The following is a 25,162-nucleotide window of genomic DNA, read 5'->3' on the forward strand; positions in this document are numbered from 1 at the left end:
ATGAACGCAAGCTGAACCGGTCACTTGAAACTGAGAAAAAGTCTTACGGAGATCAGCTACCTCCAAAGAAAGACCCTGAAAGCGTTCAGCCAAAAGTGAAACCGGATCCATGCTTGAGACGGTTTTGGCGGCTGATAATGTCACGGATGGTGTACAGGAAACAAGACAATACCATATAAACAATGTCTCTCTGGATCCACAACTAAGGAACAAAGGGAGACCCCAGCAATAGACCTGCCGCTCTCCCTCACTGCTCAGCCTATGCGAACACCCCAAAGGTGGATGGCCGCATATCCACGTTCCTCGGCTATCTATTACCTGAAGACCCTACAATAGTGAAGGGACACGACCACCGGCTCCCTACACTGACACGGAGGGAGTCAGGGTCACCTGGATCCAGAAAAGACAAAATCATAAATACATAAACAGCACTTATCTTGCAGACGAATGACGACTGACGACTGGGAACTGGGAACTGGGAACAGCATGCACACACACTCCAGGAAGTTGTATCAGCCGCACACTACTGCATTATGGGGAGGAACTTAAAGGGTAGCGATCAGTCTAACTGCATGACAGCTGAGATAGACTAACGAGATGAGAAACTAAACCAAAACAAAGAAATTCAAGGAGGAGGATCTGAGAAGCTCCTGTGAGCGCTTCTCAGCTGTCTGGCTGTGACAGCTGCATGCATGGCATTGTGAGTGATCCCTCGTTACCATGTAGCGTCAGGAAATTCGGATTCGGTGCAAATCAAATTTTTCCTGAAATTCGGATTGAATTCAACTTTGTCAACTTTGATTCGCTCATCTCTAATAGTGATACATCATAAAAGAGTTATTACTTTACATTCCCTATATATATATGCCCACTTTCATGTTTGCATCATTTTGTAAATGTAATTTTATTTTTTAGGATCTTATAAGGCTTAGAATTTTAGAAGCAAATTTTTAAAAAAATTTGAAGAACATTTCCAAAGCCCACTTTTTTAAGGATCAATTCAATTCTAAAGTCACTTTGTGGGGCTTGCATAGTGGAAACCACCCATTAATGACCCTATTGTAGAATCAACACCCCTCAAGTCATTTAAAACAGATTTTACAAATTATGTTAAAGAGGACCTTTCACCAGAGGAAAGCCTCTAAACTAACTATACAGAGGTGTAGAGCGGCGCCCAGGGATCCCCCTGCACTTACTGTTATCCCTGGGCGCCGCTCCGTTCGCCCGGTATAGCCTCCGGTATGTAAGTAGTTAGGCTCCACCCACTTGATCCTGCCGGCGTCTTCTTCTCCTATGCTGTAGCGCTGGCCAATGGCAGCGCTCAGCTCATAGCCAGGCTATGAGCTGAGCGCTGCGATTGGCCAGCGCTACAGCATAGGAGAAGGAGACCACAGCAGGCTCAACTGGGTGGAGCCTAACTTCTTACATACCAGAGGCTATACCGGGCGAACGGAGCGGCGCCCGGGGATAACAGTAAGTGCAGGGGGATCCCTGGGCGCCGCTCTACACCTCTGTATAGTTAGTTTAGAGGCTTTCCTCTGGTGAAAGGTCCTCTTTAACCCTTTAGGTGTTCCACAAGAATTAAAGAAAAAAGGAGATTACATTTTTAGATTTAACTTTTTGGGCAAATTTTCCATTTTAATTCATTTTTTCCTGTAACACATCAAGGGTTAACGGCCAAATAAAACTCAATATTTATTACCACAATTCTGCAGTTTACAAAAACACCCCACATGTGGTCGTAAACTGCTGTACGGGCACACGGCAGGGTGCAGAAGGAAAGGAGCGCCATATGGATTTTGGAGGGCAGATTTCACTGGGATAATTTTAAGTCACCATATGGCATTTAAAGACCCCCTGATGCACCCCTAGAGTAGAAACTCCAAAAAAGTGACCCCATTTTGGGAATTATAGGATAAGGTGACACATTCATTAGTACTATTTTGTGGTATATATGACTTTTTATTGCTCTATATTACGCTTTTTGCAAGGCAAGGTAATCAAAAAATGGCTGTTCTAGCACAGTTTTTAGTTTTAGTTTTTTACAGTGTTCACCTGACAGGTTAGATCATGTGCTATTTTTATAGAACAGGTTGCTATGGACACGACAATACCAAATATGCCTACTTTTATTTTGTTTCAGTTTTACATAATAAAACATTTTTTAAATAAATCATGTTTTTGTGTCTCCTTTTTCTGAAAGCCATATTATTTTTTTGGGGCAATTATCTTATGTAGTTGCTTAGTTTTTGTGGCATGAGGTGATGGTTTGATTGGTACTATTTTGGAGTACATTCTACTTTTTGTTAGTTTGGTATTACACTTTTTGTGACGTATGGTGACAAAAATACAGGGCTGTGGAGTCGGAGTCGAGGAGTCGGAGTCGGAGGCAATTTTGGGTACCTGGAGTCGGAGTCAGCAAAAAATGAACCGACTCCTACTAGATTTAAATTGGAATAAAAAAAAAAGCAAGTTTAAATGTCCCAATTCACAAAAAGTTATAATTAATTACCGTATTTTTCGCCCTATAAGATGCACCTGCCCATAAGACGCACCTAGGTTTTTGAGGAGGAAAATAAGAAAAAAAATATTTTGAACCAAAACGTGTGCTTTTGGTGGGTTTTGAACTAATGGTGGTCAGTGGATGGCACTGCTATGGGGGCATCTGTGGATAGCACTGTTATGGGGGCATCTGTGGATGGCACTGTTATGGGGGCATATGTGGATGGCACTGTTATGGGGGATCATTGTGGGGGCATCTGTGGATGACACATATATAGCATCTTATCTTATGTGTCATCCACAGATTCCCCCCATAACAGTGTCCCTGTGTAGTGAATGGGGGCCGGCATCTGTTTCTGTAATGGCAGCGGGGCCCGTGCCTGCTTCATTCATAAAGTGGGCGGAGCAGGCACGTGACGTAGTGAGCTACACTACGAGCGCTCACCCGGCCTCCTGACTGCCAAGAAGTTAGTAGTAAGTAGTAGCTAGATTTAAGATGATTGGAATACTTTAACAATACCCACAAGTTAGATATGATTACGGTATACTACAGTGAGCGGGGCCCGGTGTAATAGAATACAGTGACTGCACCGGGCCCCGCTACCATTACAGAAACAGATGCCGGCCCCCAGCCCCTCCTCCCTCTCAGCCTATTCACCGGACGGTAGCAGCATTCGCCCCATAAGACGCACTGCTATTTTTCCGCCACTTTTGCGAAAAATACGGTACTTCTCTACTGTAATAATAAAGGCCAATGCATGCAGTGCATCACGTTACCGCAAAACGAACACGTTAAGTGACCATGAAGAAGCATGCTTTTCATATGCTTCACTATATGGCACGCAACGCACAGTTAAGGAGCGGCAATACTTATACTTTCCATTGTGTTGTGTTCCACTGTTACAGGGAACGCAACGCCCATGGTTAACCTAGCCTCACACTGATAACTGATTAAGTAAATATGTTTTTTGCAGGACTAGACACTTGTATAAGTGAAGGGAATGGATAGTCAATAGTTCAAGACTGAAGCTGTAAACCATTTGAAAAACTGCTGTCATTCAGCTAAGGCTATAAAAACTTGTAAACTCAGATTGTTAGCTTAAACTTTAAACATGACTATGGGATTCTACTAGGGAAATCATGTTTTAAAATAAATTCCCCTTCCCCTGCCCCTTCCTGGATCCTCCCACTGCTCTATCTTCAGCAGATCAGCACACAAAGGAGAAGGCAGCAGCTTCCTAGTCAGTAGTTCTGTGGTAATGACATGTATGTTGCCTTTCTTTCCTTCAAGGAATGTATAAAATACATTCGCATATTAAATACAGTCGGAGTCTGAGTCGGAAGTACCAAAAACTGAGGAGTTGGAGTCGGAGCATTTTATCTACCGACTTTTTTTTTGGCACGTTTTTTTTTTTTTTTTACAGTAAATCACGTGATATTTTTATAGATCAGGTTGTTACGGACACGGCGATATCTAATTAATCTATTTTTTATATTTATTTTGGTTTTTGAAAAAAACAATTATGTTTTTATGTCTCCATTTTATGAAAGCCATATCTTTTTTATTTTTTGGGCAACTGTCTTAGGTAGGGTCTCATTTTTTGCGGAATGAGATGACTGTTTGATTGGTACTAATTTGGGGTACATACTACTTTTTAATCATTTGATATTATACTTTTTGTGATGTAAGGTGACAAAAAATTGATTTTTGGAACGTTTTTTATTTTTATTTTGTTACGGTGTTTACCAGACGGGTTAGCTCATGTGATATTTTTATAGAGTAGGTTGTTACAGATGCAGCTATACCGAATAGGTCTGTTCTTTAAAATATATTTTTGTTTTAAACAATAGAAGCATTTTTGAAACAAAAAAATGATGTTTTAGTGCCTCCATGTTCTGAGAGCCATATCTTAGTTGTCTTAGTTAGGGTCTCATTTTTTGCGGGATGAAATGATGGTTTTATTCATATTATTTTTGGGTTCATTACTTTTTGGGATGGAAATTGACAAAAAAAAAAAGCTTTTTTTAGCACAGTTTTTGTGATCATGTGATATTTTTATAGAGCAGGTTGTTACGCATGTGGCAATACCTAATATGTCTTGTTTTTTTTGTTTTTTTTTATACAATTTTATTATTTACAGTTTTTTGTCTCTTTTTATGGGAAAGAGGCTTTTTTTAATTGAAACTTTAATTTTTTTATTGTTAAAAACACTTTTATTTTACTTTTATTATTATTATTTTTTTTGTCCCACTATGGGACTTTAACATTACAGGGTCTGATCCCTGTTTCAATGCAGCACAATACATCTGTATTGTACTGCATTGAATATCAGTGTATTACCCAGTGTAATACACTGATAGTTTGCCTATGAGACCCAGCCTGGGTGCTTGGCCTCATGGGCCTCCATAGCTGCTGGGCCCCAATGCCTTTGAATGGCGTGGGTTGCCATGGCAACCACCGAGTCCCCGCCACCAAAGCACGGGGACCCGACGGCTCAGGAGAGGGAGCGCAAACCTCCCATATGCCACGGTCAGCACTGACCGCGGCATATGAGGGGTTAATCCACCGGCATCGCCGTTGTCACAGATGCTGGTGGATGCAGCAGGGATCTGCCTGTCAGTAACAGCCGGATCCTTGCTGCTGATCGCGACACCGCACATGGGGGCAGGAAAGACCACAGGACAAAGTACCGGCCATTTAGGATGAGCATTCTCGTCCTGGGTCCTTAAGGGGTTAAACGTGCAATATCATATAATTAACTAAAGTAAAAATAAAGTAAATACAATTATTTTTAATAGAGACTCGTACCATACTTTTTGCTTTATAAGATACTTTTTTCCCCCAAACGAGGGGGAAAAATGGCAGTTCGTCTAATAAAGCAAATACTAGTGAGAACTTCCAATATGGAAGAGCTCACTAGTATGCAGTAAGCATGTGAGTGAAACGTTGCTAGTGCTGGCTGTACTCACGAATCTTTGGTCTTCAGGATCAGGATGCAGTGTGTACACTATGACCTGACACTGTACGATGTCAGGTCAAAGTGTATCGTGGACCCGGAGAAGAACAGGGAGCAGAGAATGCAGGAAGAGTGGCTGAATGTGTAGAGTGGAGGCGCCATCTGGAGAGGTAAGTTCATTTACCCTAGTTATTTTTTGGTCTGATCTGAGGTCTGATATTAGGGTATGATATGAGGTCTGATATGGAAGTCTAATCTGAGATCTGATATGGGGGTCTGATCTGAGGTCTGCTAAAAAATATTTTTTTCTGATTTACCTCTTCTAAAACTTAGGTGCATCTTATAAATAAAAAAATACAGTAATTTCCAAACTGTATTTCCCAGAAGAACATAGATGGGTATTTTGAGTATTCGTCCTTTTATGGCCATTATCTGTTGATTTGCCTGCACAGTACCAAAAAGTTGATGGAAAAGAAATTTCTGCATTACATGTATGAATTACTTTTTATATTTACCTGGTCTTGAACTATAAAGGACTCATTGTGCCAAAGTTCATTAAAACCAGTTATGCAGAAGGTACAGTATAAGAAGCATTAGTAAGAAACCGACTAAAGTCAACTAATGCATATCAGGTACAGTATGTTACTGAGCACTGCAATGATACAATAGATGAAGATATCAGCCTTACTCAGGTAAGATCGATTACATGGCTCAATATTGGTTACGATACAGGGAGCTTTTTAAGTATATGACATTTGTCAAATTAAATCTAGAATTTACATTCATGAATATTTACAATGACAGTTTGACATATGTTATAGTGAATCTGATAAATGACCTTCACCTGAGGCTTCATCCTGTCCTTGCAGGTATATACCTATATAAATTATGTATTATAAATCTCTTTTACTGCTGCTAGAGCTCTGCAGTCTCCCTACAGCAACTCTTCTGCCATGTCCTACATCATGGTCAGAAATTATTACTATCCAGTCAACAGTGGCAGATTATAATTGGGGTGTTCGGGTGTGTAGCCCCGGGCCTGGCATCGCTGGAGGGCCCAACGCCGACCCAAACGCCCACAAACTACGCCGGGGTATTTGAGCACATAGTTCCCTGCCCCACCGCCAGTGCAGTAGTAAAATCCCGGCGCAGGCGGCGTGATGACATCATCGCGCCACGCCTGGACGCAGCACACTGACGTGTGTGTGCAGTGCGCCTGCACCATCTACAAGTGAGCGCCGACTGGGACACAGGTAAGTATTAGCTTTTTTTTTTTGTGCCAACAACCAACTTTGGGGGACATTATTGAAGGGACAGTGGGGGGGCAAACTACTACGTGGGGGAAAATTACTAGTGTGGGGGAAATTAATACTGTGGGGGCAGTGTGGGGGACAATTAATACTGTGGGGGGAAATTACTACAATGGGGGGAATTAATACTGTGAGGGCAGTGTGGAGAAATGAATACTGTCGGGGCAGTGTGGGGGACAATTAATACTGTGGGGGAAAATTACTACAATGGGGGGCATTAATACTGTGAGGGCAGTGTGGATAAATTAATACTGTGGGGGCAGTGTGGAGAAATTAATACTGTGGGGGCAGTGGGGGGGAAATTATTTAATGGATGGCAGTGTTAGGGCAAATTATCTAATTGGGGCAGTGTGGGGGGGTTATTACTTGATGGGGGCAGTGTGGGGGGCAAATTACTTAATGAAGGGCAGTATAGGGGCAAATTACTTAATGGATGGCAGTGTCAGCGCAAAATTATCTAATGGGGGCAGTGTGTGGGGTTATTACTTGATGGGGCAGTGTGGGGGGCAAATTACTTTGTGGGGGGAATTTCTACATGGGAGGCAGTGTGGAAGAAATTACTGTATGGAGCAGTGTGGGGGAAATTACTATATGGGGGCAGTGTTGGGAAAATTACTATATGGGGGCAGTGCGGGGCAAATTACTGTATGGAGCAGCGTGGGGGAAATTACTATATGGGGGCAGTGTGGGGGAAATTACTATATGGGGGCAGTGTGGGGGAAATTACTATATGGGGCAGTGTGGGGAAATTACTGTATGAAGCGGTGTGGGGGAAATTACTATATGGAGCAGTGTGGGGGAAAATACTATATGGAGCAGTGTGGGGAAAATTACTATTCGGAGCAGCATTAGGAAATTACTGTATGGAGCAGTGTGGGGGAAATTACTGTATGGGGCAGTGTGGGGGAAATTACTGTATGGGAGCAGTGTGGGGGAAATTACTATATGGGAGCAGTGTGGGGGCGTTTCTATTACGGGACATTATTTTTGGGGACACTATACAGGCTTTATTACCTGGAGCACAGTATAGGGTGTTATTATTACTGGGGGCACTCTAGGGGACATTATAATTGCTGTAGACACTATAGGGACCTTTGGGGTAATTTATCAAACTGGTGTAAAGTAGAACTGGGTTAGTTACCCACAGCAACATATTTCACCTTTCATTTTTCCCAGCTCCTTTGGAAAATGAAAGGTGGAATCTGATTGGTTGCTATAGGCACCTAAGCCAGTTCTACTTTACACCAGTTTGATAAATGACCCCAATTATGAGAAATTTAACGTGTCTGTGTAACAAACTCTGTAGAGAGGAGATGTGGCTGAAAGAATTAGTCATGGTGGTCTGGGTCAAACGGAGGAGAAGTGGAAAGAGAAGAGCTATATAACAGGAGATGTCACTGGATGTAACAGGTATGTGGTGCTGTATTCCCCTATATGTAGAGCTGGCTTACTACTGTGACCTGCGTCTCATCTTCTCCTCCAAGTCTTTTTTTTATCATAATTGTATGTATTTTAAATTTGGCAACTACAATTTTGTGATAACTTTCTGTGTACAGATAATGTAGTAGATGTTCCATGCAGTCCTATGTAACACCCCACATAACACAATAATTCACTGTGGGGTGTTACATAGGACTGCAGGTAGCATCTATGACATCTGTACTCAGAGAGTTATGAGATGGTGGGAGTCCGACTCCTGCACCCCCACCAATCAGCTGTTTGAGGAGATTGCGATGTTAAAGTGAGCGCCGCAGCCTCTTTGCTTGTTACCAAGCACAGCGCTGTCCATTTGATAGCACTGTGCTTGGTATTACAGCTCAGACCCAATCACTCAGATGGGACAGAGCTGCACCTAGACCATGTGAACGATGTCATATGGCCTAGGAAGAGACTTTGCCGCTTACGAAGCACCGCAGCCTCTTTATACAGAAAAAAAACTAAAATTAAAATGGAGGGGGGCCGAATTGGGTAGACAGCCCCGGGCCTAACATGCACTTAATCTGTCCCGCCAGTCAAAGGAGAGTGCATAGAATGCAGCACATTTATCAGAGATTAGAATCAAATATGTAATTGCCTCAGAAATTTTGCATTCTAAGCAAATACAGATAAAACACAGACTAGGTCAGGACTACTGAATAGAAACTGCGTTTCTACACTACTCACAAAAAGTTAGGGATATTTGGCTTTTGGGTGAAATTTATGGAAAATGTAAAAAGTTCACGCTACAGTGATATTATATCATGAAAGTCGGGCATTTAAGTAGAAGCCCAATTTATTGAAATAAAAGCCAACAACTTTTTGTGAGTAGTGTATATGGTAGTTACATGCAATAAATGGAAGACTTGCTCATTTATCCTGTGGTGAACCTGACACATGAAACCTCTTCTGATACAGATACTCAAATGTGCTCAGTTGACTTGAGACCGCTTCAAGGAGGTTGGTTAGTAATACAGAAGCTTCTACTGCTGCTAAGGGTCAACTATAAAGAATATCATCTGGACATACTTTTTCTCTTTTGAGAAAGCACCTCAGCCATTCAACATATGCTTAAAACTGGCATACAATGTATGAAGAGTAATGTATGAAGTACAGCAACATCTGCATAGTTACAATTTTAATACATGACCCCAGAAAGTGAATTTTTAGCCACATGCACCAGTGTATGTCACTGAAAACTGAAATCTGGCTACTACTGTACATCTGCACTGCACTCATTCAGAAAGGAGACCCTTTCAGAAGACCCTTTTGAGCCAATTTCCACAATTTGGTGACCACTTTTGGGGTAAATGGCACTCTGCAAATATCTGTCTATGGCCTAAGATTTATACTGGTCAGACACTTCCAAAAACTTTCACAGATCACAAACTTAGAAGCAAATATGGCTTAGACAACTTTCATCTGTAGAGCCTCTGTCAGAGGTGCTGTTGTCTTTGACAGGGAAAATAGAAGTTATTTTTGAATTCTTAAAACATTGAAATTACCTATAGATCTTACAACAGATTTCAATATTATCTAATTTACATTTGTGTAACTCAATACATATATGTCTACCCTTGATTCATTATATTATATTTTGTATTGTCTGTTTTTCTAAAAAAATGTCAATAAAAAGAATTTTACAAGGAAAATAGAGTTACACGCAGTGCTACTTTTCCATCAAAACAATGGACCCCTCGATGAAGACCAAAAAACCCAGTCATAAGTCAGTGGGCCCCATTAGGCATCACTGGTGTCCACTGTGCAACAGATCCCTCACAGCTTCATGGCCTCCGTTAAAACCTGAAGTCACAGTGCATGTCTGAGAATCTTAATTGATCTATTCTATACCAATAATGAATGTGTTTTTAATGTTCCTATAATTATCATTGTCTTTCCTTACCTGGAAAACCTTTGCCAAATTGTCAAACAAAGCTTGGCCTGCACTGACTTTGTGCTTGACTCCTCGCACTGTGCCATTCTTACTGAGAATATTCACTCGCTTTGTACCAAATCCTCTGTCTTTAGTGGCTCTCGCTAAAACAAGCAAGTCGTCTGGTTCATTTTCGCTTTCATCATACTCCGACCCTAAGAAGCCGTTATGATGACCATCTGTTTCACTTGGTATGCTGTTTTGTTCAGTCTCTGAGCTGCTGGCACATTCAGAATCCAATGAGTCTCCATCGGTGTAGACTTCTTTCAGCACTCGTCCACTATAAGATGACGCTATCCTAAACCTCACTTTTCTCTGCTGCCTCTCTCCTTCCGCCTTCATCTCCATGTTTATCATATGTCCATCCATGGATAAAAAAAAAAAAAATAAAACCCTTTACATTGTCCAGGCCCCGGAGTGTCACATCATTTGCCGAGCTGTCACACTAACAATAGGTAAACTCCATGTAATGACAAAAGCACCCATAAGGAAATAACGTCTGGTATGGAAAGGTGTGCTATTAATAATGAATTCCTGTGTGCTATGGTTACCCTTAAGCTAAAACCTGTAAATGAATATGCCTGATTAATTATGGAAGATCTGTAGTGTACTTTCACAGCAGAACTGATAAAGAGAAGCCATGTTTACCAAGAAAAGTACTAATAAAATTAGTTACTTATCATGAGATAAAGATGCAATATACTGTACATTTTGGAAGTCATTCAACATCATATCTTCGGAGAAAGTGCATGCTATAACCATGCCAAATAACTTAATTATCTTGAGTATAAAAATGTAGCTGAATAAGGAATTCAGCCATGACAATGCAGGCTGCAAGGGCTGCCAAAATATAACAGAGGAACTCCATAGTTTTTATAGATATGGTGCATAAATACCAGAACACATGTAGTACCAATATCAGATGTGACCTACTCAGTCACAGAAGAGAGGGGTATTCTTCATCCATATTTTCTAGGTCGTCTATAGACATATATGCAACTCACAGCGGCTATACGAATAAATGGCAACTCGTGAAATGCAACATGGTGCATATCAGCAAAAGTGAGCTTGTCATAAGATCTGTTAATTGAACCATATTTATCAGAAAGTGAATGTCCATCCTTGAATACCGTTTTTATACAAACAGGTTCAAAAGTTAAGCGAAGAGTATGAAGCCTTATGCACTAAACAGGGTAGAAAATTCACAAAATTGTAATCATTTAGAATTTTTATCAAAAAGCTGCCAAAAATTAATAGTTTCAATCCAGTAGTGGTGTGGAATAAAAACAGGAGTAACATCTTTAAACATATTTTAAGAGGCGCCAAATTAATCAAACAACATGGAAAGCTTCATAAATTTGGCTCAAATTACCGCAACAAAGCAAAACTGACTTCAAGAAGTCTCCTCATTATAAATTGCCCAGTTTGTATGTTCTCCCTATGTATGAGATAAATATCCCAATGTAAGATAGGCTGTTCGTGTTGACAGACTATCTAATAGCTCAGTAGTCTCAATAATTTTTATATCATGAACGGAGTGTGCCTTTGTGAGAACTAATAATACATAACTTTTATTATTCTCGTTAAAATAAGTGAAACAGTGTTACTAAAATTATTTCAAACGCACTGATGTGAGTATAGCTTTTTGATGGAAGAGGATTTCAGTGGTCTTTTGCCCTAATCAGAACTTGGCGGGTAACGGTGGGGGTTGCTTCTTAGGTGAGTTTTGCGTGAGATGCTCACTACTTGCTTCTCAGCTAGGCCTACTTGTCTCTGACCCTCAAACTCTAGTCTTGAGTGGGGAGATAGGCTAACTGGCTGTAGTCGGAGCACTCGCCCTGAAAAGAGCGACCCCCAGCCGCTGGAACCTCGGGCCTGACCTAATTGTCCCTTCTCCTAACAGCTGCCTACAAGCACCATTCGACACGTTTCGCCATAATACAATGGCTCCTCAGGGAGCGATCTGTGCAGTGGCAGAATTTCTTTATAAGAAAACGGCAGTGCCAGCTTGCTAAAAGACTCTGTCTCCTTTTATGCTCCTTGTACCGCCCACTTAGATGGCGCTCAACAATCCCTAAGAAGCAGAGGAGAGCCGGAGGGCAGCGCTCTGCTGTCCTGGACCGCCCCTCCCCACAATTGCGGACAAGATTAGGCATTTTCTATTATAGTGCCGGCGATGTGCGGTCCGCAAATTGTGGAATGCACATTGCCAGTGTCCGTGTTTTGAGGATCCGCAAAACACTTACGGACGTGTGAATGGACCCTTAGTGGCATAAAAATATATATTATTTGACGTTCAGCGGTGCAGTTATATGTTCTAAGGCCTTTTGTGGCGTGTATAAGTGGAAAAAATAAGGGTCTATTTGCCGTCCAGCGGTGAAGTTATATGTTCTAAAGCAGTGTTTCCCAACCAGTGTGCCTCCAGCTGTTGCAAAACTACAATCCCAGCATGCCCGCACAGCCAAAGGCTATCCGGGCATGCTGGGAGTTGTATTTTTGCAACAGCTGGAGGCACGCTGGTTGGGAAACACTGTTCTAAAGCAATTTACACCTTTTCAAGCCCTTTTTGGCATGTATTAGTGGCAAAAAATATATATTATTTACCGTTCAGTGGTGCAGTTATATGTCCTAAAGCCCTTTTTGGCGTGTATTAGTGGCAAAAAAATATACATTATTTGCCGTTCATCGGTGTAGTTATATGTTCTAAAGCTTTTTGTGGCGTGTATAAGTGAAAAAAAAATAAGGGCCTATTTGCCATTCAGCAGTGCAGTTATATGTTCTAATCTAAAGAAATTTACACCTCTGGCTGGAGGGAAGGGGTCAGGTTAAGAATTTGGCATGAGGGGGTGCCCTTTCAATGTTTGCCTCAGGCAGCAGGAAGGCTATGTGCTCCCCTGCCCCTTGCCAATAAGCACTGAGGGACGGGGGCCCAAGCTGAACTCTTGCACCAGGGCCCATGAGCTTTTAGCTACGCCCCTGGTTTTTTGGCATGTATTAGTGGCAGAAATATATATATCATTTGCCATTCAGCGGTACAGTTATATGTTTTAAAGTCCTTTTTGGCATGTATTCGTGGCAAAAAAATATATATTTGCCGTTCAGCGGTGCAGTTTTATGTTCTAAAGCCCTTTTTGGCATGTATTAGTAGAAAAAGGGCTTATTAGCCTTTGTGTGGTGAAGTGAGAAAATTACATACGTTTTAATTTCCTTTTTATTTATTTAATCTAACAGTATGTCAGACAGAGAAGTGCCAGGCCCTGCACAGGGGAGTGGCAAAGGCCTAAATGTTTCTGGCACAGGTACATGTCGCAGCAGAGTGAGGAGGCGTGGCAGCAGGAGTCGCATCGAGAGGACTGAGCTCCCGGTGTCATCTAGCGGTCGTGTCTTGACCAGCAACCCAGCGGTTCTTTATTCCACTTCATCCAAAGGAACATCAGACACCTCCAGCCAAGAGTCGGTGGGTTCGTCAGACACAACCCTTAGTTGGCATGGCCCAGGAGCAGGGCCTGTGACCTCACTTTTCCTCAACCTGCCTCTGTCCTTTTATGTTCCCTCAGCCAGAGAAGTATTATATGCCACTAGAGGACAGTCAGTAGCTACTGGCCAGCCAAGATGTGGAGGAGACATCCGCTGCTTCCTCCGGGTAGGCGGGCAAGTACTGATGAGGAGAGTGGTGTCGGAGCTAGTGTTGTGAGAGGTCAGGTTCCTGACCCAGAGACCGTTGAGGAGGACATCAGTGACGTGCAGACAGTACTCGATGATGATGATGTAGCTGATCGCTTTTGGGTGTCGGGTGAATTAGGGGCTTCATCATCGGGAGAAGAGGGTGTCAGCTTGCCCGTGAGGCAGCGGCAGAGCCAGCAAGTCATTAGCATGGCCGGAAGTCAGCAGGGTAGCAGCATTGGGAGGTTGGGAGGCAAACGTGCCGGGGGTAGACGACCCGCTTGGCAGGAGCCTACCTGCCCGGAAAGTAGTGGTGCAGGCGTTCACGGAAGCAGCAGCGATAGCAGTCAGTGCAGCGTGTTGGGGGTATAATCACCTACTCGGCAGTGTGGCAGTTTTTTTGTTAAACCGCCTGAGGTGAACATGGCAATTTGTAGAATCTGTGGGAAGAAGGTGAAGAATGGCCAGGGTTCCAATGTTGGCACCACGGCCCTGCGTCAACGTATGCAGCGTCACCATAAAGTGGTCTGGGAGAACCATAGCTCCTATGTGGGGGTCCAGCCTGCCGCAACAACCGCTGCATCACCCAGTGGCATGCACCCGATTTCAGGCAGTCAATGCTCCACCACCTCATTCAAAGGGAACTGTCTGTCCTTCCCATCATCTACTGGTCCTGATGCTCCTCTTCCTACTCCTGGGTGATTATGCTTCCTGCACAACCACACCATCAACTTGGCCAGGTGACGCTGCTTCCCCCTCCACGTTCTCACGCTGTTGGTCCTGCGACAATGTCCGCCTCTGCCTCCTCATCCTCCACCGTGTCCTCAGCCTCCACTGCAGGGACAATTCACAGTGCCCCTCCAGCATACCACGTGTGCAGGGCACGGGTGTTACGCTGTTCTGCACCTTGTTTGCCTGGGCAAACAGAGTCATACAGGGGAGGAACTGCTCCGTGTCCTTCATAAGAAATCAAATCTTGGCTTTCTCCACGACAACTCAAATCGGAACCATGGTGATCGACAATGGGAAGAACATGGTGTCGGCGCTGCGTCAAGAAGGGCTGAGCCATGTGCACTGCATGGCACACGTGTTCAATCTGGTTGTCAAGCGGTTCCTGAAGTCTTCCACCCATCTGCAAGACATCCTAAAAATGGCCAAGAAACTTTGCATGGTCTGGCCATTTGAGTCTAGAATCGCCATAGATGCTGCTGCTGCCGCTACCTCCAGACTGTCATTGTGCCACCCTATGGCATCCTCTTGAAGCTGATGCCGCCACCTCCATACTCTGTCATTGTGCCACTCTTGGGTCTCTTCATGCTACTGCTGCTGCCACCTCCACACTGTCATTGTGCCACCCCCTGTGGCCTCCTCCTGATGCTGCTGCCACCACCCCCACACTCTGTCATTGTGCCACTCTGTGGCCTCCTGATGCTGCTGCTGCTGCCCCCTCCACACTGTCATTGTGCCACCCTATGGCATCCTCTTGAAGCTGATGACGCCACCTCCACACTCTGTCATTGTGCCACTCTTGGGTCTCTTCATGCTGCTGCTGCTGCCACCTCCACACTGTCATTGTGCCACCCCCTGTGGCCTCCTACTGATGCTGCTGCTGCTGCTGTCAACTCCACACTCTGTCATTGTGCCACTCTGTGGCCTCCTGATGATGCTGCTGCCACCTCCACACTCTGTCATTGTGCCACTCTGCTGTCTCCTCATGCTGCTGCCACCTCCACACTGTCATTGTGCCACCCTGTGGCCTCCTCCTAATGTTGCTGCATCTGCCACCACCACACTCTGTCATTGTGCCACTCTGTGGCTTCCTGATGCTGCTGCCACCTCCACACTGTTATTGTGTCACCCTGTGGCCTCCTCCTGATGCCATCTCCACACTCTGTCATTGTGCCACTCTGTGGTCTCCTGCTGCTGCTGCTGCTGCTGCCACCTCCACACTGTCACTGTGCCACTCTGTGGCCTCCTCCTGATGCTGATGCCGCCACCTCCACATTCTGTCATTGTGCCACCCTGTGTCCTCCTGATGCTGCTTCCACCTCCACAGTGTCATTGTGCCACTCTGTGGCCTCCACTTGATGCTGCTGCCACCTCCAGACTCTGTCATTGGGCCACTCTATGGTCTCCTCATGCTGCTTCCACTTCACCACTATGTCATAGGGCCACTCTGTGGACTTCTCATGCTGTTCCCACCCTCCCCACTTCATGACTGGGCCACTATTTTGCCTTTTGGCCTGGCTGATATCATCATTTATTTGACCCTTCTTCTCACCTGTCAGAAGGAAGGAAAAATGAGATGCACAACGGATCCTGTCTACTGTATGTAACAGCTGTAAGGCCTGCATGACACGGTCCCTATTTTGCATCAGAAATGGCTTATGATTTGGTAGCCAAAAGCAGGAGTGGGTACAAAACACAGAAGACATGCAAATATTCCATTCACGTTTCATCTCTGTTTTGGATCCACTCCTGTTTTTTTTGCTTTAGCAATGCTGATGGATTACTGACCAAATGCTGACCGAGTGAAGGCGGATGCTCCACAGACAGGATCCGTTTTTTGGGGGTTATTTTTCTGACGGATCAGAGGAAGGGCAAAATAATCAGTGACGTCAACACAAACTTACTGCTGACACCCTCTCCATTCTGCCAGGGGGGCTCTACTTGTATAAGTGTTTAATAAAACAGGTTCTATAGACATCTCTGTGAAATCAGCTGCTGACGGTGTAACAGGAGTATGCTTCTTCTTGGCGCTAACATTGACCTGTAAGGCCGAGTTCACACTTGAGTTATTTGGTCAGTTTTGGCCCCGTAACTGCCCAAATAAGTGAAGGCCCAGAGGGGTCCAGAGAGGGGTTCACCCAGCTTCCACTCTCCCTGCCTCTCCCTTCACAACTGTCCCTGCCTCCCGTCCCTTTCTCAGCCTCGGATCAGCCCCCCCACCTCCATCAGCCTCCAATCAGACCCCCAGCCTACATTAGCCTCTGATCTGCCCCAAACCTCCAATCAGACCCACCAGCCTATACTATCTACAGATCAGACCCGCAATCAGACTTCAGATCAGAAGACTTGATTTATTTTATTCATTTATATCAGGGGTGGGGAACCTCCATATGTGGCCCGCAGGATCATTTCATGTGGGCCCCGGCTTCCTGCCCCCCTGCCAGAGCATATAGTCTGAATACTGTCACTAGCATGCAGGAGGCACAGGAAGGTGAGAACAGCATTGCGCTGACTGTACTCACCCTCCCTGGTCTTCTTCCTGCAGTGGAGTACTGTGACTTGACAGGTCAGAGAGTCAGGTCACAGTGAGTGCCTATGTGCACTACGTCCTGATGCTGTACATGTCAGGTCACAGAGTGAGGCCTGGAAGAAGACCAGGGAGGGTGAGTACAGTCAGCGCAATGCTGTTCTCACCTTTCTGTGCCTCCCGCATACTAGTGACAGCATTTAGACTATATGCTCTGGCAGGGGGGCAGGAAGCCGGGGCCCACATTAAATGATCTTGCGGGCCACAAATAGAGCTTCCCCACCCCTGATATAAATTAACAAAATAAATCAAGGTGGGATCTCTTCCAGTGGTTGCCCAGACATTATATTTTTGACTAGTTAAAAACAATTTGGGACACATGTTTATTGAAGTGAATGGGTCCATATTTGACCTGTCAAAAATTTACAGTAGATCAGATGAAGATTAAGACAATGGTTATGTGCATAAGCCCTGATGCTGTGGTTCATTATCCTCATACTGGAGATTGCACAGGAGAGGATCATCTGAGCAAGTGGCCTCCAACTGTGACCAACCTGCTGCCACAATGCTACAGCATCTAGCATGCCCTGAATCCTGAATTCCCTCATATTTTTACAAGTAAATTAAGCAACACCTACATGTGGTTTAATTCTGAGTTACATTTTGAGATCCCTTCTATGGATGAGTCACTGCAACAGCATAGGAGCACATTTTAATATGCATGCTTGCCATCGCATAACGCAGAGTTTACAATATATTAGAGGTTTATTTTATGATGAAGAAAAGAATGTTGAAAAATGCCAGTAAACTCATGCATCTTCGTTTGTAACCGTAGCTCAAATATCTGCAATTCAACCAGCAAATTGAGGTTACTTAACCTAATATGTGCCATATCAGGTAATATGCCATCTAAGAAACATAAAAACATTGATCTGGCACCCTCTCTCACAAACATAGTGACCCCAGAAAATGTCCAGCAAGATGTAATATGTAATTTTCTTTCTCCCATACACATGTGTTATGCCAGGCTGGAAACATCCACTTGATAAAGTGCAGCTTGATCTTCAATTTCACCAAGGGTACATTGTGATATTTAAGCATCAGTGGTTGCCAGTATCAGACACACAAATCTTCATCCTCAAAGACAATTCATTTCTCTGGCTCTGTAGGATATTTGTTTTTGACAGCATGTGGGAAAAATTTAATGGTTCACTACTCTGCTTATCATTTATTTCTAGTGTGAATATCACATCCACATGCAGAGTTTTCAATTTCGTTGTATAGCATTATTTTACAACAAGCTGGATAAAATGTACATGTGGGAAGTCTTCGAAGCATATACACTGATCAGCCATAACCTTAAAACCACTGAGAGGTGAAATGAATTGATTATCTGAGTCAATCAGTCAAGGGGTGCGGTATATTAGGCACCAAGTGACCTGTCAGTTCTTTAAGTTGATGTGTTGGAAGCAGGAAAAATGGCCAAGGAAAGATCCAAGTGGCCTTGAGAAGGTCCAGATTGTGATTATTAGATGACTGGGTCAAAATATCTACAAAATGGCAAGTCTTGTTGGGTATTCCCAATATACAGTGGTTAGTACTTATTGAAAGTGGTCCAAGAAAGTACAACAGGTGAATTCTTGACAGAATTGTGGGCTAGGCTGTCTGGTCTGGTCACCCAAATTACTGAAAAAAATGAATGTTGATTATGATAGAAAGGTGTCAGTGTACTGTACACACTGCATTGCAGCTTGTTGCATACGAGACAGCATTGCCGCAGACCTGTGAGAGTGCTCCATGCTGACCCTGTCCACTGCCAAAAACTTTAAAATGATCAATTGAGCATCAGAACTGGACCATAGACCAATCAGAAAAGGTGGTCCGGTCTAATGAATAACATTTTCTTTTACATCAGGTGGACAGCCGGGTATGTGTCCATCGTGAACCTGAGAAGTAGAGGGCACCAGGATATACTATATGAAGAAAACAAGTCGGGCAGAGACAATGTAATGCTGTGACAACATTCTTCTGAGAAAACCTGGATCCTGGCAATCATTTGGATGTTACTTTGATGCGTATCTACTACCTAAAGAATAACCCCCAAGTACACATTGCAATGGCATTCCCTAAAGCATTTGCTTCTTTCAGCAAAACTAGTTCAGAGGAAAATGACGCGTTCAAGGCATTAACTTGGCCTCCAAATTACCCAGATATCAATCTAATTTAGCATCTGTTGGATGTACTAGAAAAACAAGTCTGATCTAGGAAGGCCTCACTTTGCAAATTACAAGGCTTAAAGGGGTATTCTGGTTGTTACAAGTTATCCCCTATCCACAGGATAGGGGATAACTATTAGATCAGTGGGGATTCTACTGCTGGGACCCCCACCGATCATGAGAATGAGAACAGCGCTCAGTTATCTCGGGAACTCCCATAGAAATGAGTGGAGCGGCCGCACGCATGTTCAACTGGCCACTACTTTCTTTCTAGAGGGGCTTACAGGCACCCATTCTCGTGATCAGTGGGGGTCCCAGTGGTAGGACCCCCACCGATCTAATGGGTATCCCCAATGGGTCAGAACTGTTTTAATGGCACAAGAAGACCCACACAATATTAGGCAAGTATATATATATATATATATATATATATATATATACATACAGTACAGACCAAAAGTTTGGACACACCTTCTCATTCAAAGAGTTTTCTTTATTTTCATGACTATGAAAATTGTAGATTCACACTGAAGGCATCAAAACTATGAATTAACACATGTGGAATTATATACATAACAAACAAGAGTGAAACAACAGAAAATATGTCATATTCTAGGTTCTTCAAAGTAGCCACCTTTTGCTTTGATTACTGCTTTGCACACTCTTGGCATTCTCTTGATGAGCTTCAAGAGGTAGTCCCCTGAAATGGTTTTCACTTCACAGGTGTGCCCTGTCAGGTTTAATAAGTGGGATTGCTTGCCTTAGAAATGGGGTTGGGGCCATCAGTTGCGTTGAGGAGAAGTCAGGTGGATACACAGCTGATAGTCCTACTGAATAGACTGTTAGAATTTGTATTATGGCAAGAAAAAAGCAGCTAAGTAAATAAAAACGAGTGGCCATCATTACTTTAAGAAATGAAGGTCAGTCAGTCATCCGAAAAATTGGGAAAACTTTGAAAGTAAGGGCTATTTGACCATGAAGGAGAGTGATGGGGTGCTGCGCCAGATGACCTGGCCTCCACAGTCACCGGACCTGAATCCAATCGAGATGGTTTGGGGTGAGCTGGACCGCAGAGTGAAGGCAAAAGGGCCAACAAGTGCTAAGCATCTCTGGGAACTCCTTCAAGACTGTTGGAAGACTGTTTCAGGGGACTACCTCTTGAAGCTCATCAAGAGAATGCCAAGAGTGTGCTAAGCACTAATCAAAGCAAAAGGTGGCTACTTTGAAGAACCTAGAATATGACATATTTTCAGTTGTTTCACACTTGTTTGTTATGTATATAATTCCACATGTGTTAATTCATAGTTTTGATGCCTTCATAGTCATGAAAATAAAGAAAACTCTTTGAATGAGAAGGTGTGTCCATACTTTTGGTCTGTACTGTATATATACACACACATACATACATACAGTTGAAACCAGAATTTTACATACACTATATAAAAAGACACATATGCATGTTTTTCTCAATATCTGACATGAAATCAGAATAAACCTTTCCTGTTTTTGTTCAATTAGGATTACCATAATTATTATTATTTGCCAAATGACAGAATAATGAGAGAAAAATAATGTTTTAAGGTATTTTTATTACTTTCTGCAAAGTCAAAAGTTTACATACATTTCATTAATATTTGGTACCATTGCCCTTATACTGTATGACTTGAGTCAATGTTTTGGATATCCTTCCACAAGCTTCTCACAATAGTTTGTCGGAATTTGGGCCTAATCCTCCGGACAAAACTGGTGTAACTGAGCCATGTTTGTTGGTCGCCTTGCTCGCACCTGCCTTTTCAGCTTTGCCCATAAATTTTCAATAGGACTGATGGCCACTCCAAAACATTGACTTTGTTATCCTTAAGCCACTTTGTAACCAGTTTGGCAGTATGCTTCGGGTCATTATCCATTTGGAAGACCCATTTCCGCCCAAGCTTTAACTTCATGGCTGATGTCTTGAGATGTTGCTTCAGTATTTCCACATAATCTTCTTTCTTCATGATGCCATCTATTTAGTGAAGTGCACCAGTCCCTCCGGCAGCAAAACAACCCCACAACATGATGCTGCCACCCCCGTGTTTCACAGTTGGGATGCTGTTCTTAGGCTTCCAAGCTTCTCACTTTCTCCTCCAAACGTAACGATGGTCATTATGGCCAAAAAGTTACATTTTAGTTTCTTCAGACCACAGGAAATGTAGGTCTTTGTTCCTGGATGCATTTGCAAACATTAATCTGGCTTTTTTTTATGTTTCTATTGGAGTAATGGTTTCTTCCTGGCCTTTCAGCCCATGTTGATACAGTACTCGTTTCACTGTGGATATTGACAAAATCCTACAAGCTTCCGCCATCATCTTCGCAAGGTCTTTTGCTTTTGTTCTTGGGTTGATATGCACATGTCGGACCAATGCACTTTCATCTCTGGGACCCAGAACCCTTCTCCTTCCTGAGCAGTATGATGGCTGGACATTCCCATCTTGTTTGTACTTGCGTATAATTGTTTGTACAGATGAACGAGGCACCTTCAGGTATCTTGGAATTGCACCCAAGGTTGAGCCAGACTTGTGCAAGTCCACAATTATCTTCCTGATATCTTGGCTGATTTCTTTAGTCTTTACCATTATGCTACACAAAGAAGCAGTGTGTTTCAGGCGTGCATTTAAATACATCCACAGGGTGCCTCTAATTAACTCAGATGTTGGCAACAAACCTAACAGAAGCTTCCAAACACATCATTATATGGGCAGTCCAGAATTGTTTAACCCTTAGGCTCAATTCACACCTGAGCGTTCTGAAAGGAGCGCTCTGTATGCGCGATTGTACGGACGTTTACAAGCGCGCATACAGAGACAAGTGTGCACACAGTGTCGCGCGTTCCCGAAAGTCTATGTACGGGAACGCGCGACAAGCGCCCAAAAAAACGCTCCTGTACTTGTGTGAGCGTCGGGCGTTTTACAGCGCGATCGTACGCGCTGTAAAACGCCCAGGTGAGAACCATTCCCATAGGGAAGCATTGGTTTCTCCTTGTTGAGCGTTTTACAGCGCGTAGGAACGCGCTGTAAAACGCTCAGGTGTGAATTGAGCCTTAGGCTGGGTTCACACTTGAGCGTTTTACAGCGCGTTCAAACGCGCTGTAAAACGCTCAACACATGAAAACCAATGCTTCCCTATGGCCCTGGTTCTCACTTGAGCGTTTTACAGCGCGTTTGAACGCGCTGAAAAACGCCCTACGCTCAAACAAGTTCTTGAGCTTCTTTGGGGCGTTTTGACGCGCGTTTGTGGCCATAGGACACTGCAGTCAATCACACAAACGCGCGTCAAACGCGCGTTTACTATTGCAAAAAACGCGCATAAAAACGCGCGACGAAAAACGCGCGTTAAACGCGCATATCAAAAACGCTCAGGTCTGAACCCAGCCTTAGGCTGGGTTCAGACCTGAGCGTCTTTGATATGCGCGTTTAACGCGCGTTTTTGACGCGCGTTTTTGACAAGCGTTTTTTGCAATAGTAAACGCGCGTTTGACGCGCGTTTGTGTGATTGACTGCAATGTCCTATGGCCACAAACGCGCGTCAAAACGCCCCAAAGAAGCTCAAGTACTTGTTTGAGCGTAGGGCGTTTTACAGCGCGTTTTTCAGCGCTGTAAAACGCTCAAGTGAGAACCAGGGCCATAGGGAAGCATTGGTTTTCATGTGTTGAGCGTTTTACAGCGCGTTCAAACGCGCTGTAAAACGCTCAACACATGAAGGCTCAATTCACACCTGAGCGTTTTACAGCGCGTTCCTACGCGCTGTAAAACGCTCAACAAGGAGAAACCAATGCTTCCCTATGGGAATGGTTCTCACCTGGGCGTTTTACAGCGCGTACGATCGCGCTGTAAAACGCCCGACGCTCACACAAGTACAGGAGCGTTTTTTTGGGCGCTTGTCGCGCGTTCCCGTACATAGACTTTCGGGAACGCGCGACACTGTGTGCACACTTGTCTCTGTATGCGCGCTTGTAAACGTCCGTACAATCGCGCATACAGAGCGCTCCTTTCAGAACGCTCAGGTGTGAATTGAGCCGAAAACCAATGCTTCCCTATGGCCCTGGTTCTCACTTGAGCGTTTTACAGCGCGTTTGAACGCGCTGAAAAACGCCCTACGCTCAAACAAGTTCTTGAGCTTCTTTGGGGCGTTTTGACGCGCGTTTGTGGCCATAGGACACTGCAGTCAATCACACAAACGCGCGTTTACTATTGCAAAAAACGCACATAAAAACGCGCGACAAAAACGCGCGTTAAACGCGCATATCAAATACGCTCAGGCTGGGTTCAGACCTGAGCGTCTTTGATATGCGCGTTTAACGCGCGTTTTTGACGCACGTTTTTGACGAGCGTTTTTTGCAATAGTAAACGCGCGTTTGACGCGCGTTTGTGTGATTGACTGCAATGTCCTATGGCCACAAACGCGCGTCAAAACGCCCCAAAGAAGCTCAAGTACTTGTTTGAGCGTAGGGCGTTTTACAGCGCGTTTTTCAGCGCTGTAAAACGCTCAAGTGAGAACCAGGGCCATAGGGAAGCATTGGTTTTCATGTGTTGAGCGTTTTACAGCGCGTTTGAACGCGCTGTAAAACGCTCAAGTGTGAACCCAGCCTCAGGTCTGAACCCAGCCTAAGGCTGGGTTGACATTTGAGCGCATTTTATATGACGCGCGTTTGTGTGATTGACTGCAGTGTCCTATGGCCACAAACGCGCGTCAAAATGCCCCAAAGAAGCTCAAGAACTTGTTTGAGCGTAGGGCGTTTTTCAGCGCATTCAAACGCGCTGTAAAACGCTCAAGTGAGAACCAGGGCCATAGGGAAGCATTGGTTTTCATGTGTTGAGCGTTTTACAGCGCGTTTGAACGGGCTGTAAAACGCTCAAGTGTGAACCCAGCCTAAGTTCACACTTGCGCGTTTTACAGCGCGTTCGAACGCGCTGTAAAACGCATAACCGATGCAAACGAATGCTTCCCTATGGGACTGGTTCACATTTTCGCGTTTTACAGCGCGTTCGAACGCGATGAAAAACGCCCGACGCATAAACAAGTTCTTGAGCTTCTTTGGGGCGTTTTGTCACGTGTTTGCGGCCATAGGACACTGCTGTCAATCACACAAACGCGCGTAATCCGCGCGTTGACTATGGATAAAAAACGCGCGTTAAACGCTCGACAAAAACGCGCGTTAAACGCGCATATCAAATACGCTCAGGTCTGAACCCAGTGTCAGGGCATAGTAATCTTAGTGTATGTAAACTTTTGACATTGCAGAAAGTAATAAAAATAGCTTAAAACATTCTCTCTCGCTTATTCTGGCATTTGGCAAATAATAATAATTATGGTGATCTTAATTGACCAAAAACAGGAAATGTTTATTCTGATTTCATGTCAGATATTGAAAAAAACATGCATATGTGTCTTTTTATATAGTGTATGTAAACTTCTGGTTTCAACTGTATGTATACACACACTCTACATTCATTCTGTTCTCACAAAAATACACATACATTGCTGGCAGGTTGGATTTGTCACTCAGGAGAATTGAAAATGACCATGGAGAGAGAGAGGAAGTATAGGGCACAGCTACAAATCTCACAAAAGTAGGACGTTCACCAAAACTCACAGATCGGCCAAACAAGGGATATGGAAGTGGAGATGGAAGTATCTGTCCATAAGACCACTATAAGGGCTCACGCACACGACAGTATTTTGCGTTCAGTATACTGGCCGTTTTTTGAGTTCAGTAGGCGGTACATATACTGAACCATTCATTTCAATGGTTCAGCAAAAAAAAATGAAGTGTCTCCATGTGCATTCCGTTTCAGTATTTCTGTATTTCC

At 43.9% G+C, this 25,162-nt stretch overlaps 1 protein-coding gene across 1 annotated transcript in view; it reads right to left on the reverse strand.

Annotated features, from left to right (window-relative positions):
- Positions 1-10,535, reverse strand: part of GRXCR1 (glutaredoxin and cysteine rich domain containing 1) — a 78,590-nt gene extending 68,055 nt beyond the window's left edge. Inside the window, exons 1-2 of the mRNA XM_040420550.1 lie at positions 10,149-10,535; positions 2,091-2,096 (exon numbers count right to left, since the gene is read on the reverse strand). Of these exons, the coding sequence (XP_040276484.1) occupies positions 2,091-2,096; positions 10,149-10,535 (393 nt within the window). The remainder of the gene's footprint in view (positions 1-2,090; positions 2,097-10,148) is intronic.
- Between the last annotated feature and the right edge of the window lie 14,627 nt (positions 10,536-25,162).

Source organism: Bufo bufo, chromosome 2 (genome assembly GCF_905171765.1).
Source record: "Bufo bufo chromosome 2, aBufBuf1.1, whole genome shotgun sequence".
NCBI classification, from domain to species: Eukaryota; Metazoa; Chordata; class Amphibia; order Anura; family Bufonidae; genus Bufo; species Bufo bufo.